General features: G+C 50.6%; 1 protein-coding gene across 12 annotated transcripts in view; it reads right to left on the reverse strand.

Moving 5' to 3' along the window:
- Positions 1 to 19,751, reverse strand: part of CACNA1B (calcium voltage-gated channel subunit alpha1 B) — a 505,489-nt gene that overhangs the window by 48,188 nt on the left and 437,550 nt on the right. For 8 of the 12 annotated variants that reach the window (XM_068249170.1, XM_068249173.1, XM_068249169.1 and 5 more), the window contains 2 exons: positions 15,867 to 15,963; positions 7,068 to 7,176 (listed from right to left, as the gene is read on the reverse strand). In XM_068249170.1, the coding sequence (XP_068105271.1) occupies positions 7,068 to 7,176; positions 15,867 to 15,963 (206 nt within the window). Of the gene's footprint in view, positions 1 to 7,067; positions 7,177 to 12,982; positions 13,080 to 15,866; positions 15,964 to 19,751 lie in introns of those variants that run through there. The other 4 variants (XM_068249175.1, XM_068249174.1, XM_068249164.1 and 1 more) reach the window with 2 other exon arrangements.

Here is a 19,751-nt window from a genome sequence, read left to right on the forward strand (position 1 = left end):
CGGGAGGAGGGGTGGATGAGACGGGCAGCAGAGGTCAGTAGAGAGGGGCAGCATCAGAGGAGCAGGAGGAGAGGTGGATGAGATGGTCAGTAGGGATTAGCAGAGAGGGGCAGCATCAGAGGAGTGGGAGGAGAGGTGTATGAGGGGGCAGCAGAGGTCAGTAGGGATTGGCAGAGAGGGGCAGCATCAGAAGAGCGGGAGGAGAGGTGGATGAGGAGGGCAGCAGAGGTCAGTAGAGCTTGGCAGAGATGAGCAGCATCAGAGGGGTGGGAGGAGAGGTGGATGAGATGGTCAGTAGGGATTGGCAGAGAGGGGCAGCATCAGAGGAGCGGAAGGAGAGGTTCAAAAGACAGCAAGCAATGGGCAGCGCTCACAGGCTGCAAGTGAAGTGAAAGCTCCAGAGATATGCCCAGCCCCTTGGGGCTAAATACATACCTTGAATACAAATCAGATGCAAATTATGTGCTAACACTAATCTAAATTCTAAAATTTGAATGCAAGCTGACACCCCTGGAGGCAGCTAGCCTGAAGTATACTTAAGTTTTGTACAGCAGAAGGAAATGGCAGCGCTTCCAAACAGACGCTACACCTGAATTGACTACCTGCACAAGTATGCAGAGCTCGACTAACGGGCAGGTTACACACCTTGCATTCAAAACAGGAGAGGAGAAGGAGAGGTTGATGAGGCAGGCAGCAGAGGTCAGTAGGGATTGGCAGAGATGAGGAGCGGGAGGAGAGGTGGATGAGATGGGCAGCAGAGGTCAGTAGGGATTGGCAGAAAGGAGCAGCATCAGAGGAGCGGCAGGAGAGGTGGATGAGACGGGCAGCGGAGGTCAGTAGGGATTGGCAGAGAGGGGCAGCATCAGAGGAGCGGGAGGAAAGGTGGATGAGGCAGGCAGCAGAGGTCAGTAGGCATTGGCAGAGAGGGGCAGCATCAGAGGAGCGGGAGGAGAGGTGGATGAGGAGGGCAGCAGGGGTCAGTAGGGATTGGCAGAGAGGGGCAGCATCAGAGGAGCGGGAGAAGAGGTGGATGAGAGGAGCAGCAGAGGTCAGTAGGGATTGGCAGAGAGGAGCAGCATCAGAGGAGTGGGAGGAGAGGTGGCTGAAATGGGCAGCAGGGGTCAGTAGGGATTGGCAGAGAGGGGCAGCATCAGAGGAACAGGAGGAGAGGTGGATGAGGTGGAAAGCAGAGGTCACTAGGGATTGGCAGAGATGAGCAGCATCAGAGGAGCGGGAGGAGAGGTGGATGACATGGGTAGCAGAGGTCAGTAGGGATTGGCAGAGAGGGGCAGCATCAGAGGAGCAGGAGGAGAGGTGGATGAGACAGGCAGCAGAGGTCAGTAGGGATTGGCAGAGAGGGGCAGCATCAGAGGAGCGGGAGGAGAGGTGGATGAGGCAGGCAGCAGAGGTCAGTAGGGATTGGCAGAGAGGGGCAGCATCAGAGGAGCAGGAGGAGAGGTGGATGAGGCAGGCAGCAGAGGTCAGTAGGGATTGGCAGAGAGGAGCAGCATCAGAGGAGCGGGAGGAGAGGTGGATGAGATGGGCAGCAGAAGTCAGTAGGGATTGGCAGAGAGGAGCAGCATCAGAGGAGCGGGAGGAGAGGTGGATGAGGCAGGTAGCAGAGGTCAGTAGGGATTGGCAGAGAGGGGCAGCATCAGAGGAGCGGGAGGAGAGGTGGATGAGATGGGCAGCAGAGGTCAGTAGGGATTGGCAGAGGGGGGCAGCATCAGAGGAGTGGGAGGAGAGGTGGATGAGGCAGGCAGCAAAGGTCAGTAAGGATTGGCAGAGAGGGGCAGCATCAGAGGAGCAAGAGGAGAGGTGGATGAGAAGGGCAGCAGATGTCAGTAGTGAGTGGCAGAGAGGAGCAGCATCAGAGCAGCGGGAGGAGAGGTGGATGAGACGGGCAGCAGATGTCAGTAGTGAGTGGCAGAGAGGAGCAGCGGGAGGAGAGGTGGATGAGAAGGGCAGCAGATGTCAGTAGTGAGTGGCAGAGAGGAGCAGCATCAGAGCAGCGGGAGGAGAGGTGGATGAGATGGGCAGCAGAGGTCAGTAGGGATTGGCAGAGAGGGGCAGCATCAGAGGAGCGGGAGGAGAAGTGGATGAGGCAGGCAGCAGAGGTCAGTAGGGATTGGCAGAGAGGGGCAGCATCAGAGCAGCGGGAGGAGAGGTGGATGAGATGGGCAGCAGAGGTCAGTAGGGATTGGCAGAGGGGGGCAGCATCAGAGGAGCGGGAGGAGAGGTGGATGAGATGGGCAGCAGAGGTCAGTAGGGATTGGCAGAGAGGAGCAGCATCAGAGCAGCGGGAGGAGAGGTGGATGAGATGGGCAGCAGAGGTCAGTAGGGATTAGCAGAGAGGAGCAGCATCAGAGGAGCGGGAGGAGAGGTGGATGAGATGGGCAGCAGAGGTCAGTAGGGATTGGCAGAGGGGGGCAGCATTAGAGCAGCGGGAGGAGAGGTGGATGAGACAGGCAGCAGAGGTCTGTAGGGATTGGCAGAGAGGGGCCGCATCAGAGGAGCGGGAGGAGAGGTGGATAAGGCAGGTAGCAGAGGTCAGTAGGGATTGGCAGAGAAGAGCAGCATCAGAGGAGCAGGAGGAGAGGTGGATGAGATGGACAGCAGAGGTCAGTAGGGGCTGGCAGAGAGGAGCAGCATCAGAAGAGCGGGAGGGGAGGTGGATGAGATGGGCAGCAGAGGTCAGTAGGGATTGGCAGAGGGGGGCAGCATCAGAGCAGCAGGAGGAGAGGTGGATGAGACAGGCAGCAGAGGTCAGTAGGGATTGGCAGAGAGGGGCAGCATCAGAGGAGCGGGAGGAGAGGTGCATGAGATGGGCAGCAGAGGTCAGTAGGGATTGGCAGAGAGGAGCAGCATCAGAGGAGCGGGAGGAGAGGTGGATGAGACGGGCAGCAGAGGTCAGTGGGGATTGGCAGAGAGGAGCAGAATCAGAGGAGCGGGAGGAGAGGTGGATGAGACGGGCAGCAGAGGTCAGTAGTGAGTGGCAGAGAGGCGCGGGAGGAGAGGTGGATGAGGCAGGCAGCAGAGGTCAGTAGGGATTGGCAGAGAGGAGCAGCATCAGAAGAGCGGGAGGTGGATGAGATGGGCAGCAGAGGTCAGTAGGGATTGGCAGAGAGGGGCAGCATCAGAGGAGCGGGAGGAGAGGTGGATGAGGCAGACAGCAGAGGTCAGTAGGGATTGGCAGAGAGGAGCTGCATCAGAGGAGTGGGAGGAGAGGTGGATGAGATGGGCAGCAGAGGTCAGTAGGGATTGGCTGAGGGGGGTAGCATCAGAGGAGCGGGAGGAGAGGTGGATGAGGCAGGCAGCAGAGGTCAGTAGGGATTGGCAGAGAGGCAGCATCAGAGGAGCAGGAGGAGAGGTGGATGAGACAGGCAGCAGGGGTCAGTAGGGATTGGCAGAGAGGGGCAGCATCAGAGGAGCGGGAGGAGAGGTGGATGAGGCAGGCAGCAGAGGTCAGTAGGGATTGGCAGAGAGGAGCAGAATCAGAGGAGCGGGAGGAGAGGTGGATGAGGCAGGCAGCAGAGGTCAGTAGGGATTGGCAGAGAGGGGCAGCATCAGAGGAGCGGGAGGAGAGGTGGATGAGGCAGGTAGCAGAGGTCAGTAGGGATTGGCAGAGAGGGGCAGCATCAGAGGAGCGGGAGGAGAGGTGGATGAGATGGCAGCAGAGGTCAGTAGGGATTGGCAGAGAGGGGCAGCATCAGAGGAGCGGGAGGAGAGGTGGATGAGGCAGGTAGCAGAGGTCAGTAGGGATTGGCAGAGAGGGGCAGCATCAGAGGTGTGGGAGGAGAGGTGGATGAGATGGACAGCAGAGGTCAGTAGGGATTGGCAGCGAGGAGCTGCATCAGAGGAGTGGGAGGAGAGGTGGATGAGATGGGCAGCAGAGGTCAGTAGGGATTGGCAGAGGGGGGTAGCATCAGAGGAGCGGGAGGAGAGGTGGATGAGGCAGGCAGCAGAGGTCAGTAGGGATTGGCAGAGAGGCAGCATCAGAGAAGCAGGAGGAGAGGTGGATGAGACAGGCAGCAGAGGTCAGTAGGGATTGGCAGAGAGGGGCAGCATCAGAGGAGCGGGAGGAGAGGTGGATGAGGCAGGCAGCAGAGGTCAGTAGGGATTGGCAGAGAGGGGCAGCATCAGAGGAGCAGGAGGAGAGGTGGATGAGGCAGGCAGCAGAGGTCAGTAGGGATTGGCAGAGAGGAGCAGCATCAGAGGAGCGGGAGGAGAGGTGGATGAGATGGGCAGCAGAAGTCAGTAGGGATTGGCAGAGAGGAGCAGCATCAGAGGAGCGGGAGGAGAGGTGGATGAGGCAGGTAGCAGAGGTCAGTAGGGATTGGCAGAGAGGGGCAGCATCAGAGGAGCGGGAGTAGCGGTGGATGAGATGGACAGCAGATGGGCAGCAGAGGTCAGTAGGGATTGGTAGAGAGGGGCAGCATCAGAGGAGCGGGAGGAGAGGTGGATGAGATGGGCAGCAGAGGTCAGTAGGGATTGTCAGAGGGGGGCAGCATCAGAGGAGTGGGAGGAGAGGTGGATGAGGCAGGCAGCAGAGGTCAGTAGGGATTGGCAGAGAGGGGCAGCATCAGAGGAGTGGGAGGAGAGGTGGATGAGATGGGCAGCAGAGGTCAGTAGGGATTGGCAGAGGGGGGAAGCATCAGAGGAGCGGGAGGAGAGGTGGATGAGGCAGGCAGCAAAGGTCAGTAGGGATTGGCAGAGAGGGGCAGCATCAGAGGAGCAGGAGGAGAGGTGGATGAGAAGGGCAGCAGATGTCAGTAGTGAGTGGCAGAAAGGAGCAGCATCAGAGCAGCGGGAGGAGAGGTGGATGAGACGGGCAGCAGATGTCAGTAGTGAGTGGCAGAGAGGAGCAGCATCAGAGCAGCGGGAGGAGAGGTGGATGAGATGGGCAGCAGAGGTCAGTAGGGATTGGCAGAGGGGGGCAGCATCAGAGCAGCGGGAGGAGAGGTGGATGAGATGGGCAGCAGAGGTCAGTAGGGATTGGCAGAGAGGGGCAGCATCAGAGGAGCGGGAGGAGAGGTGGATGAGATGGGCAGCAGAGGTCAGTAGGGATTGGCAGAGAGGAGCAGCATCAGAGGAGCGGGAGGAGAGGTGGATGAGGCAGGCAGCAGAGGTCAGTAGGGATTGGCAGAGGGGGGCAGCATCAGAGCAGCGGGAGGAGAGGTGGATGAGATGGGCAGCAGAGGTCAGTAGGGATTGGCAGAGGGGGGCAGCATCAGAGCAGTGGGAGGAGAGGTGGATGAGATGGGCAGCAGAGGTCAGTAGGGATTGGCAGAGAGGGGCAGCATCAGAGGAGCGAGAGGAGAGGTGAATGAGAGGGGTAGCAGAGGTCAGTAGGGATTAGCAGAGAGGAGCAGCATCAGAGGAGCGGGAGGAGAGGTGGATGAGATGGGCAGCAGGGGTCAGTAGGGATTGGCAGAGAGGAGCAGCATCAGAGCAGCGGGAGGAGAGGTGGATGAGATGGGCAGCAGAGGTCAGTAGGGATTGGCAGAGAGGAGCAGCATCAGAGCAGTGGGAGGAGAGGTGGATGAGATGGGCAGCAGGGGTCAGTAGGGATTGGCAGAGAGGAGCAGCATCAGAGCAGTGGGAGGAGAGGTGGATGAGATGGGCAGCAGGGGTCAGTAGGGATTGGCAGAGAGGAGCAGCATCAGAGCAGCGGGAGGAGAGGTGGATGAGATGGGCAGCAGAGGTCAGTAGGGATTGGCAGAGAGGGGCAGCATCAGAGGAGCAGGGTGAGAGGTGGATGAGAAGGGCAGCAGAGGTCAGTAGGGATTGGCAGAAAGGAGCAGCATCAGAGCAGCGGGAGGAGAGGTGGATGAGACGGGCAGCAGAGGTCAGTAGGGATTGGCAGAGAGGAGCAGCGGGAGGAGAGGTGGATGAGATGGGCAGCAGAGGTCAGTAGGGATTAGCAGAGAGGAGCAGCATCAGAGGAGCGGGAGGAGAGGTGAATGAGAGGGGTAGCAGAGGTCAGTAGGGATTGGCAGAGAGGAGCAGCATCAGAGGAGCGGGAGGAGAGGTGGATGAGATGGGCAGCAGAGGTCAGTAGGGATTGGCAGAGGGGGGCAGCATCAGAGGAGCGGGAGGAGAGGTGGATGAGATGGGCAGCAGAGGTCAGTAGGGATTGGCAGAGGGGGGCAGCATCAGAGCAGCGGGAGGAGAGGTGGATGAGATGGGCAGCAGAGGTCAGTAGGGATTGGCAGAGAGGGGCAGCATCAGAGGAGCAGGGTGAGAGGTGGATGAGAAGGGCAGCAGAGGTCAGTAGGGATTGGCAGAAAGGAGCAGCATCAGAGCAGCGGGAGGAGAGGTGGATGAGACGGGCAGCAGAGGTCAGTAGGGATTGGCAGAGAGGAGCAGCGGGAGGAGAGGTGGATGAGATGGGCAGCAGAGGTCAGTAGGGATTAGCAGAGAGGAGCAGCATCAGAGGAGCGGGAGGAGAGGTGAATGAGAGGGGTAGCAGAGGTCAGTAGGGATTGGCAGAGAGGAGCAGCATCAGAGGAGCGGGAGGAGAGGTGGATGAGATGGGCAGCAGAGGTCAGTAGGGATTGGCAGAGGGGGGCAGCATCAGAGGAGCGGGAGGAGAGGTGGATGAGATGGGCAGCAGAGGTCAGTAGGGATTGGCAGAGGGGGGCAGCATCAGAGCAGCGGGAGGAGAGGTGGATGAGATGGGCAGCAGAGGTCAGTAGGGATTGGCAGAGAGGGGCAGCATCAGAGGAGCGGGAGGAGAGGTGGATGAGATGGGCAGCAGAGGTCAGTAGGGATTGGCAGAGAGGGGCAGCATCAGAGGAGCAGGAGGAGAGGTGGATGAGGCAGGCAGCAGAGGTCAGTAGGGATTGGCAGAGAGGGGCAGCATCAGAGGAGCGGGAGGAGAGGTGGATGAGATGGGCAGCAGGGGTCAGTAGGGATTGGCAGAGAGGAGCAGCATCAGAGCAGCGGGAGGAGAGGTGGATGAGATGGGCAGCAGAGGTCAGTAGGGATTGGCAGAGGGGGGCAGCATCTGACATTTAATATACAGCACACAAATGAAGTCATGTAGAGAAGTGAATGGAGCCCACCTGAGGCCAGCTTGATGTCCAGCGCAGTCCGGATTAAGGCCATGAGCGTGGAGGTGAAGTGGACGGTGAGGTCGGTATCGGAGATCGGCATGTTCATCCTGACCAGGCGCTGAGGGCAGAGGCACACTGTCATGGTGGATCATGGATATCCGGCTATGGTGAAATCCTGAGCGAGGAGGGCCGACCGAGACTTCTCAACCAGCCAAACCTGAACATTCCACCTCAATGAACCATTTACTAACGATCTGCCAATAATGGTCATTAAATGAAAGCACAGCCTCCAGCAACTAAGATCTGCCAGCAACCCCGGAGTATGGATTACAATAATGCAGAATGCAGTAACTATGAGCTCCCTGTAGGTGCAGCTCAATGATATACATTTACATTCTGAACGTTATCTCTATGTAGGTTAAAGTAAATACTATTTCAGAGGAATTAGAGTTTAAAATCCCGCCTTCCAACTTGTTAAAGACTATATAGTTATGCTGCCTGCCTTCCACCCAAAGTGATGTCAGTTTTGTGAAACCCATCGTGTGCCCTTCCCCCTCCTTCCCAGCTCACTGTCAGCATCCTGGATACCGCCATTTTAGATTATAATGTAATATTGGGTTCTGTTGTTCTGACTATAGGCAGTATACAGCTTATGCTGGGAACGCACGTTTCGTTTTCACGGTAGAATCGTTCCAATAGATGCCTTGGATTGATAAATTCCGCCATGTCCGATTCTCTGCTCGATTGTTTTCCGCTCGATTTCTCATAGAAGTAAATGGAAAAAAAGATAAGAAAAACGAGCAGAAGATTGAGCAGAGAATCAAATGGTAAATCGATCACACAGAGAAACGACCGCAAAAAACGAATTGTGTGTTCCCAGCATTACAATCGATGAAACGTGTGCACAGAAGCTCCCTGCTGTGAGACTTATCTCCTACTGTCAGAGATAAGAGAGTGATCTCTCTGCAGCCTGTAGAGGTCAGTGTAACGCACTGATGAGGCCGCACCACACACTGACAGGAAGCCTAATACACTAACCCTTTTAGAAAGTTCTTCCTTTGTCCACAGAGCTTACAATCATGTGGCTAGCTCTCCAGTAATAATATGGCCTCAATTCACTAAGATCATGCTGGAGATAATAAGGCAAGAGAAAACTTACCTCCACACGTGAGAGAGTTATCTTACCTCTTCATTCCTTAAGTTACCTCCTCTGTAGTTAATTTACCTCCTCTGTAGTTATTTTCACATGCAGCTAATTAACAGCCTGTCTTTAACTCTGAAGTTATTTTAAGGATTAGAGAGTTAATTTAAAGACAGAAGAGTTAACTTTAGGCTTGCCTGAGGTAAAAGGTTTCCTGAATACTACATGCCTTATCACCATGGTAACAACTCTAGAAGAGTTATTAAAGACAGGAGATAAGTTTAGTGAATTGAGGCCATATGTCTGCAGTAGTGTGCAGGCTGCGGCTTGCTTCCGCTAGGCCTGTACAGCGATGGTGCTTCACTGCTTCTCCCATCTCACAACGAGACCTTCAAGGACCCGGCAACCCCCTCCCTTCCCCCCAACACAGTTGTGTTTACTGATTTAATAAGCCATGTGTGACAGAGTGTACAAGTTCTGTGTTTTCTGTTATGAAATGTGCAGTTCCTTTATGTATCTGTTGGTGGCAGTGGCGGCGCTACACTGGGGCTTGCCGGGGCTGAAGCCCCAGCTGAGAAACTGTAAGCCCCTCAGAAAGCCCCCCCTGAATCAAGGGCCGGTGTTCCAACACCGGCTCTAGCGTGGGGCGAGAGACTTATTCCCTCACCTCAGGGAATGATAAAAAGAGGGGTCCTTTTATGCGCGGCGCCGAGCGGGAGATACAGCTAGCTATAGTCTCCGGGAGTCCGGGCTGCAGCAGACACTAGAGCTTCAGCCGCCTGGTCCACTCCTGTCTCCTTCTCAGCAATACCGCTCGCACTACTTCCTGATTCAGTGCGTGCAGAGCGGTATTGCTGAGGAGGAGACAGAAGTGGACCAGTCGGCTGAAGCTCTAGTGTCTGCTGCAGCCCGGACTCCCGGAGACTATAGCTAGCTGTATCTCCCGCTCGGCGCCGCGCATAAAAGGAGGGGGGTCCACTGAGGTGAGGGCATGATGGGGCCCCCCTCCCCAGCCTCTGCAAATAGTCCCCCACCCTCCTGACCAGGTATAACATTATGTGCATTTACTGGGGTAACGCTGTCACTTATGTGCATTTACTGGGGTAACGCTGTCACTTATACTGGGGTAACGCTGTCACTTATGTGCATTTACTGGGATAACGCTGTCACTTATACTGGGGTAACGCTGTCACTTATACTGGGGTAACGCTGTCACTTATGTACATTTACTGGGGTAACGCTGTCACTTATACTGGGGTAACGCTGTCACTTATACTGGGGTAACACTGTCACTTAAGTGCATTTACTGGTGTAACGCTGTCACTTATACTGGGGTAACGCTGTCACTTATGTACATTCACTGGGGTAACGCTGTCACTTATACTGGGGTAACGCTGTCACTTATGTGCATTTACTGGGGTAACGCTGTCACTTATACTGGGGTAACGCTGTCACTTATGTGCATTTACTGGGGTAACGCTGTCACTTATACTGGGGTAACGCTGTCACTTATACTGGGGTAACGCTGTCACTTATGTGCATTTACTGGTGTAACGCTGTCACTTATACTGGGGTAACGCTGTCACTTATGTACATTTACTGGGGTAACGCTGTCACTTATACTGGGGTAAAGCTGTCACTTATGTGCATTTACTGGGGTAACGCTGTCACTTATACTGGGGTAACGCTGTCACTTATACTAGGGTAACGCTGTCACTTATACTGGGGTAACGCTGTCACTTATGTGCATTTACTGGTGTAACGCTGTCACTTATACTGGGGTGACGCTGTCACTTATGTACATTTACTGGGGTAACGCTGTCACTTATACTGGGGTAAAGCTGTCACTTATGTGCATTTACTGGGGTAACGCTGTCACTTATACTGGGGTAACGCTGTCACTTATGTGCATTTACTGGTGTAACGCTGTCACTTATACTGGGGTAACGCTGTCACTTATGTACATTTACTGGGGTAACGCTGTCACTTATACTGGGGTAAAGCTGTCACTTATGTGCATTTACTGGGGTAACGCTGTCACTTATACTGGGGTAACGCTGTCACTTATGTGCATTTACTGGGGTAACGCTGTCACTTATACTGGGATAACGCTGTCACTTATACTGGGGTAACGCTGTCACTTATGTGCATTTACTGGTGAAAGGCTGTCTGTCATTACGTGCGTTAGCTGGTGAAAAGCTGTCTCTTATGTGCATTTACTGGTGAAAAGCTGTCTCTTATGGGCATTAACTGGTGAAAGGCTGTCTCTTATGGGCATTAACTGGTGAAAGGCTGTCTGTCATGTGCATTAACTGGTGAAAAGCTGTCTCTTATGTGCATTTACTGGGGAAATGCTGTCTGTCATTATGTGCATGAACTGGTGAAAAGTTGTCCCTTATGTGCATTTACTGCGGAAACGCAGTCTGTCATTATGTGAATTAACTGGTGAAAAGCTGTCTCTTATGTGCATTTAATGGGGAAACTGTCTGTCATTACATGCATTAACTGGTGAAAAGCAGGCTCTTATGTGCATTTACTGCAGAAACGCAGTCTGTCATTACGTGCATTAACTGCTGAAAAGCTGATTCTTATGTGCATTTACTGGTGAAAGGCTACCTGTCATTATGTGCGTTTACTTCATTTTTTTTTCCATGTAACTACGTTAGCTGGTACAACTACATTACAGTTAGCCCCGCCCACATGACATTATGACCACGCCCAATTTTTCGCCGTGGCGCGCTTCGCGCGCCGCAAATTCCCCCCCCCCCCAAGCCCGGCCTGCCAGCCCTCGTGCCCCCTTTGAGCCCCCCCAAAAATCTGAAGCTGGAGCCGCCACTGGTTGGTGGCACTGTGCTCCAGTATTTGGGATGCATGGACTTTCCCTGGCCACCAGCAGGTGTCTCCCTCGTTGTTCCTTATGCTCCACCTGCACCTGATTACAAGTACAGTACATGTTACAGTCCAGCCGTTCCCTTCAGCCCTCCGCACAGCCAGGTGTGTCAGTTATATCAGCCATGCATCCCCAGTCATTCACCTGCCCTCCCCCCAGGCCTACTTGCCCTTCATCCTGTCCTGCTCCTGTTAGATATAACTTGTATTTGTCTGGTTTATGTGATGGCTTGCATTCATGATTATTGCAGATTGTCTGTTTCCTGCATGTCTATTTCTTTTATGACGGCACTCTGATATCACTTCAATCTGTTCCCACAGACTCCATTCAGTGCAACGCCCCACCCCCTGGCCACGCCCACTTCACTGGACATTATAAGGTATATTTAGAGAGTTTAAAACAAATGGGGTAAGCAGGCTTGGTTGAGAGTCAGGCGCACTTCTCACACAGTAAATATACAGATTTACGCATGCAAATTTATAGACAAGAGAAGAAAGCTGGCGAGATCACTTGACTCCTCCCCGAAAGTCAAATCTTTTGCTTGCGGGTATCCGCTTTCTCCTACAGCTGTGGTGCTCCTCACCTCTCAGGTAAGCGTTCTCTGGAAACACAGTTAAGTTGCCCCTCGGAAATGCTTTATCCTGTGCTGTGTGTGACCCCCAGAGGAGGGACAGACACCGCACAGAGGCACCGTACAGAGGCACCGTACAGAGACACTGTGCACCGTACAGAGGGCCGACCTGAACCTGTCTCCTGAGACAACTTAGCTGAGAGTAGAACAACTGTGAAGAATCTCTGGGCAAGCCAAACCATTCCGGATGTCCAGCCGTGACCATGGACACCCGATGAGATGCGAATCCTTCCAGCTGCATGCAGATTTCACAAAAATTGTATGCCAATAGGAATCGGGCCAATCCACCATGAGAGGAAGCGAATCTGATGTACCCGATATCTCTGCATGGAAGAGGAAGTGATCAGCATCTCCCAAACCATCTCTGGTGCTCACAGACTGGATAGACGAGGGTTAAGAGGGGGTCTTACAGGGAACAGTCAAGTATTCCCGATCAGGAGTGTGTCAGCCTCAGGAGATGGAAGAGCGAAGATTCCTCACTAAATCTCACGGGTTCCATTTTATAAAATGAAGCAGAGATTGTTGGCCACAGAAGTGAGACCTATGAGATTTTCCTCCATCTAGAATTGTTTTTTTGGGGCCTGTCCAGAGAGACAATTGCTGCCCAGTCACATGACTCTCCTACAGGATAACTTCCTGTTCCATCATGGCTGCCACCTCAGCTCTCTATTCCACCATGATAAGTATTACCCGCGGGTGAAAACCACAGTCCACAGCTGGGCCCACCTGACATGTCTTGTAAGGGTCAAGCCTTTCCAGAGGTCTCATTCGTCCTTCAATAATGTGAGGCTGACAGGACTCCAAGTAAAATGTATCAGTCCCCTGTGGGACAATGTATTAATCCAGCAATGCCACCACAGACGCATGCACCCCATTCCCATGCGACATGGCATGCAAGGGACCACATGCAAGCCTGGATCTACAGATTCTGTAAGGGTAACGATGTACAGAAACACCTGGAAAATGGAGGGAAGAGAGGGCATGGAATTGTGGGTAGGAAAAACAGAAACATTTCACAAGAGTTGATAAGTAAGGTTGGCTTCCAGACTCAGATGCATTGTGGGACGGATAGTGTTGAAGAGTTGGAGATTCCTGGTTAGGCAGGAAACCCAGAAGCTGCACATAGACTACTAGTTAGAGAAAAGGTGGGGGGGTATAGAGATATAAGGATAGATACACAGCACACTACGGGCACAGTACACAGACCAGCCAATCACTGGCACAGAAGAGGAAGGAGAGGAGGAGGGCGACATCGCTTCTACCTTATATGCCACTCGTGCTGGGCATTTCTTCCCCAGGCCAAGGGGAGGGGGCATATGTCGTAGCATCTCGTACATATCAGTGTACCCAATGCGCCCACTGCATCAACGGGGGAGGAAGAGGCAGCCAGGTGTTGCAGCAGAGGGCAGATGGACAGGAGGACACACAGGAAGTATGGAGCCAAGAAGAGGCAGGGTGATGCCAACAAGGAACAGACAGCATGACCAAGAGAAATAGGAATGACCCAAATAAGAAGGCAACAGAAAGAGTCAAAGATTGAAGATCGACAGCATTGGTCCACAAATATAAGCAACATAAATAACATAGAGGATTGGGATAGACATGGGGGCAGATATAGAGGTAAAGGGCAAAGCAAGTGTTTGGTCAAAAGATATGGATGGTAGGTAAGAGTGTCCAACCCAAGCAAAGACACACAACGAGAATATGGAAGAAGGGCAGCAGAGAGACACGAAGGACAGGCATGGATGGAAGACAAACAGAACATTGTGCAGCAATGGGAATACAAACATTGCAATGTGGCCACCAGAGGATGAAGAATGAGATGGTGGGGAGGACAGAAGAAAGCAGAGGAACGGGGGTGGAACATGGATGGAAGACAAACAGAACATAGTGCCGCAATGGGAATGGAAACATTGCAATGTGGCCACCAGAGGATGAAGGATGAGATGGTGGGATGGACAGAAGAAAGCAGAGGAACGGGGTGGAACATGGATGGAAGACAGACAGAACATAGAGCAGCAATGGGAACAGAAACATTGTGGTCCCCAGAAGGTGAAGGATGAGATGGTGGGGAGGACAGAAGAAAGCAGAGGAACGGGGTGGAACATGGATGGAAGACAGGCAGAACATAGAGCAGCAATGGGAACAGAAACATTGTGGTCCCCAGAAGGTGAAGGATGAGATGGTGGGGAGGACAGAAGAAAGCAGAGGAACGGGGTGGAACATGGATGGAAGATAAACAGAACATAGAGCAGCAATGGGAACAGAAACATTGTGGTCCCCAGAAAATGAAGGATGAGATGGTGGGGAGGACAGAAGAAAGCAAAGGAACGGGGTGGAACATGGATGGAAGACAGGCAGAACATTGTGCAGCAATGGGGATGGAAACATTGTGGCCACCAGAAGGTGAAGGATGAGATGGTGGGGAGGACAGAAGAAAGCCAAGGAAAAGGGTGGAACATGGATGGAAGACAAACAGAACATAGTGCCGCAATGGGAATGGAAACATTGCAATGTGGCCACCAGAGGATGAAGGATGAGATGGTGGAGAGGACAGAAGAAAGCCGAGGAACGGGGGTGGAGCATAAATGGAAGACAGACAGAACATTGTGCAGCAATGGGAACAGAAACATTGTGGTCCCCAGAAAATGAAGGATGAGATGGTGGAGAGGACAGAAGAATCCAAGGAACGGGGTGGAGCATGGATGGAAGACAGACAGAACATTGTGCCGCAATGGGAACAGAAACATTGTGGCCACCAGAAGGTGAAGGATGAGATGTTGGGGAGGACAGAAGAAAGCAGAGGAACGGGGTGGAGCATGGATGGAAGACAGGCAGAACATAGTGCAGCAATGGGAACAGAAACAAGCAATGTGGCCACCAGAAGATGAAGGATGAGATGGTGGGGAGGACAGAAGAATCCAAGGAACGGGGTGGAACATGGATGGAAGACAGACAGAACATAGAGCAGCAATGGGAACGGAAACATTGTGGTCCCCAGAAGGTGAAGTATGAGATGGTGGGGAGGACAGAAGAAAGCAGAGGAACGGGGTGGAGCATGGATGGAAGACAGGCAGAACATTGTGCAGCAATGGAAATGGAAACATTGTGGCCACCCGAAGATGAAGGATGAGATGGTGGGGAGGACAGAAGAAAGCCAAGAAAGAGGGTGGAACATGGATGGAAGACAAACAGAACATTGTGCAGCAATGGGAATGGAAACATTGCAATGTGGCCACCAGAAGATGAAGGATGAGATGGTGGGGAGGACAGAAGAAGGCCGAGGAACGGGGTGGAGCATGGATGGAAGACAGACAGAACATTGTGCAGCAATGGGAACAGAAACATTGTGGTCCCCAGAAAATGAAGGATGAGATGGTGGGGAGGACAGAAGAATCCAAGGAACGGGGTGGAACATGGATGGAAGACAGACAGAACATTGTGCAGCAATGGGAACGGAAACATTGCAATGTGGCCACCAGAAGGTGAAGGATGAGATGGTGGGGAGGACAGAAGAAAGCCAAGAAAGAGGGTGGAACATGGGAGGGAAACAGACAGAAAAAAAACATATCTGATTAGAGCGAAACTGTAACCTCCTGACAGAGTAGCACAGGTATGTTTTTTTGCATAGTTAGGGGCAGAGGTTAGTCAGGTGAGTGGGAGGAGGTGGGCACTGCATTCTTTCTGTTCAAACCCTTTCACTGAAGGTCAGCAGTTCAGAGAGTGGTGTTGAGCAGAAAGGGTGGCACCTGGTCCAAGGCGACATAGATATGCCCCTTGATCTAACCGGCGACACCAGTTATAACCCTTCAATGGTTAGTGCGTAGCATTCCCCTGCAGCATTGAAGGCGAGGAGGAGAGGTTAAACCTTCTGATCATCATGCTTGTTACAGGGTCCAGGCAGCCTCACCACGCAGAACGCTGGATGTATAAATCCAGCAATGAACAGATTACACATTAATGCCCGTTACCCAGATCACAGCCCGGCTCACGGTGAGGCGGCATGACACCCTTACTGGCAGGGGGTAAAGCATGATCAGTTGGGGCAAGGCTGGCCTAGCAGGCATGAAGGCACAGCCCCCCCTGCTGGACATTTCTCAGACACGCTTCCCGATTGGATGCAAACTAGCTTCCGGCTCTGCAAACCTTGTAGGCCACCCTGGATGGGCAGCGCTTCCCCAGCCCCAGCGGAGGGGCAATAACACGTAATAAATTGTACATATCCTTATAGTGAATTCGGCAACTAGAAAAAAAACAGCACAGGATATCAGGGGCAGAAAATCGTGAGGCCACCTGGCCTGCAAAACACAAAACATGCCACAGCAACACAGAAACTCATACAGAGACAGAAAAACATACTACTCACAACAGGAGGGCGGGACAACACAGCAAAAATAATAACAATAAAATACAAGGACCATAATAATATAAATAATACTAACTAGGAGGATAATAATGGTAATAATAACAATAATATAACAGATACACGGCAAAATAATAACAAGAAATAACTGCAAAACAACAATAATATCAATAATAATATCATAACAAAGTGAAACATAAATATTGCTAATAGAATAATAACAATAACAGAAACATGGCAAATTAATAACAACATATAACAGCAATAATAATAACAACAATAATAATATTAACGATATAGCAACAATAAGAAAAACACTGGCAAAAGTATAAAAATAATCGCACCAAATCGTGAATAATAGTCATAATATTAACAATGATTACAAAATCACATCACCATCAAAAAAAGAAAAGGTGACAGCAAAAACACTACAACTACTAATAGATACAGACTAACCAGCAAGCTCATGGTGACCCAGAACTCATTGGAGTGTGTAAGTGACTACAATGGTCCTAGAAGCCCCCTTACTAAGATGTTAAGAAAAACAAAAGTTTGCTTTCTTAAAACAGAAAGAATTTGCGATAATTCAGGTTGGAGTGAGCTTGAGATGTCTCCCAGTGCATTACTGCTGAATATATGTAAATTAAATGCTAAACACACCTCCAGAACCGCTGGAATGCAATGATGTGTCAGCTTGTTACATCTTAGTAAGGTGGCTTTTAGGACCATTGTAGTCCCTTACACACTCCAATGAGTTCTGGGTCACCATGAGCTTGCTGGTTAGTCTGTACCTCTCGGTGTTACAAGCCCTACTCCATAGAGCCAAATTAATCCATGCCATGCACTGATGAGGATCAAACAATCTGAAACAGTCTGTATGCATGTTGGATTATTATGGCTCTGTACATATTAACAAGCTGACACATCATTGCATTCCAGCGGTTCTGGACGTGTGTTTAGCTTCTAAGGGTACAATGGTTAATTTGCATATATTCAGCAGTGATGCACTGGGAGAGATCTCGAGCTCACTCCAACCTGAATTATCGCAAATTCTTTCTGTTTTAAGAAAGCAAACTTTTGTTTTTCTTACTACTACTAATAAAAATTGTATTGATCACTCAGGGATGCAGAATAAACAAAAAAATTGAAGCACATTTATGTAAAAAAAAATTTCCTTCTAAGATTTTCAGACCAATTTCAGGAACAAAAATAAAAGTGAACGGACAAGCAGTTTGCGCTGTATGGTATAACCATCTAGGGGCGGGGCCTAATGCTCTGACTGTCGGGAAACCTTCCGTGTGTGAAACACGAAAACTGAGCTTCCTCGAGAGACGCAAAAATTCTCCGCCAAAAAAATGGGAAAATTCTACCCGAAAATGCAAAAATTCAAAGTGAAATTGTAACCGATTGAGAACATATTTTCACAAATTCAGATTGACCATCTTTATAGTGGGAAAAAAATATGAATAATAAATGATCATTTTTGTGTTTTCATATTCCACAAAATCTGTACGTTCGTGCTAAATTTTTGAATTTCATCAGATCGAGAATTTGGTAATTCTAATCATCCTCAATGGTGGCCACACACGTTACAAATTTGCTGTTTGAGTTTACTGCAATCTGATGAAAACAATCGGTTGTGCAGAAAAATAGAAGGGTTTTTTCATGAGACGGAGAAATCCGATTGTATTTCCAGTTTTTCTCAATATTTAAGATTGGACATTCTGACCAACTTTACCAATAATTGTATGGTGTGTGAAGGATTGTCAAATTGTATTCAACCTGAATAAACGGTATGTAACTATTCAGAACAAACCAAACTTTATTTCAGATAACGGCAGGAGGAGTTAACTCACCATAACTCCACCTCCATGCACTGCTAACCTGGGTGCATTCCAGCCACTTCCTCCTTCACAGCCGTAAGAAGGAAGTAGCTATAGAGCTGGAATGCACCATGGGGGGCAGCGCATGGAGGCGGAGTCATGGGTAAGTTAACCCCTCCCCCACACCACCGCGTTTCACTGTGCTTGACATGAGGGTTCTGATCCCATTCATCCGGAACAGCATTCTACTATGGAGCGCTCATTCCTACAGAACAGCAATCACCGCTGCACAACATATTTCACATCTTTCCAAGGGAAGGGCTCATTTTATAAAATAACATTTTAGCAGTAAATATATAGAATGAACTGTCAACAAATAGTTTCAGATAAAGCGATCTCTGAAGGTTGAGTATCCGGAAAACTCTCAGCCAGTAAATGTCCAATACACACACCTGAGTAATGTCCAATACACGCACCTGAGTAATGTCCAATACACACACCTGAGTAATGTGCAATACAGACACACCTGAGTAATGTGCAATACACACACCTGAGTAATGTCCAATACACACACACCTGAGTAATGTCCAATACACACACCTGAGTAATGTCCAATACACACACTTGAGTAATGTCCAATACACGCACCTGAGTAATGTCCGATACACACACCTGAGTAATGTCCAATACACACTCCTGAGTAATGTCCAATACACGCACCTGAGTAATGTCCAATACACGCACCTGAGTAATGTCCAATACACACACCTGAGTAATGTCCAATACACACACCTGAGTAATGTCCAATACACACACCTGAGTAATGTCCAATACACACACCTGAGTAATGTCCAATACACGCACCTGAGTAATGTCCAATACACACTCCAATACACACACCTGAGTAATGTGCAATACAGACACACCTGAGTAATGTCCAATACACACACACCTGAGTAATGTCCAATACACACACCTGAGTAATGTCCAATACACACACCTGAGTAATGTGCAATACAGACACACCTGAGTAATGTGCAATACACACACCTGAGTAATGTCCAATACACGCACCTGAGTAACGTCCAATACACACACCTGAGTAATGTCCAATACACACACCTGAGTAATGTCCAATACACGCACCTGAGTAATGTCCGATACACACACCTGAGTAATGTGCAATACAGACACACCTGAGTAATGTGCAATACACGCACCTGAGTAATGTCCAATACACGCACCTGAGTAACGTCCAATACACACACCTGAGTAATGTCCAATACACACACCTGAGTAATGTCCGATACACACACCTGAGTAATGTCCAATACACACTCCTAAGTAATGTCCAATACACACACCTGAGTAATGTCCAATACACACACCTGAGTAATGTCCGATACACACACCTGAGTAATGTCCAATACACACACCTGAGTAACGTCCAATACACACACCTGAGTAATGTCCAATACACACACCTGAGTAATGTCCGATACACACACCTGAGTAATGTCCAATACACACTCCTGAGTAACGTCCAATACACACACCTGAGTAATGTCCGATACACACACCTGAGTAATGTCCGATACACACACCTAAGTAATGTCCAATACACACACCTGAGTAATGTCCAATACACACACCTGAGTAATGTGCAATACAGACACACCTGAGTAATGTCCAATACACACACACCTGAGTAATGTCCAATACACACACCTGAGTAATGTCCAATACACACACCTGAGTAATGTGCAATACAGACACACCTGAGTAATCTGCAATACACACACCTGAGTAATGTCCAATACACGCACCTGAGTAACGTCCAATACA

This window comes from Hyperolius riggenbachi, chromosome 8 (assembly GCF_040937935.1).
Source record: "Hyperolius riggenbachi isolate aHypRig1 chromosome 8, aHypRig1.pri, whole genome shotgun sequence".
In the NCBI taxonomy this organism is placed as follows: Eukaryota; Metazoa; Chordata; class Amphibia; order Anura; family Hyperoliidae; genus Hyperolius; species Hyperolius riggenbachi.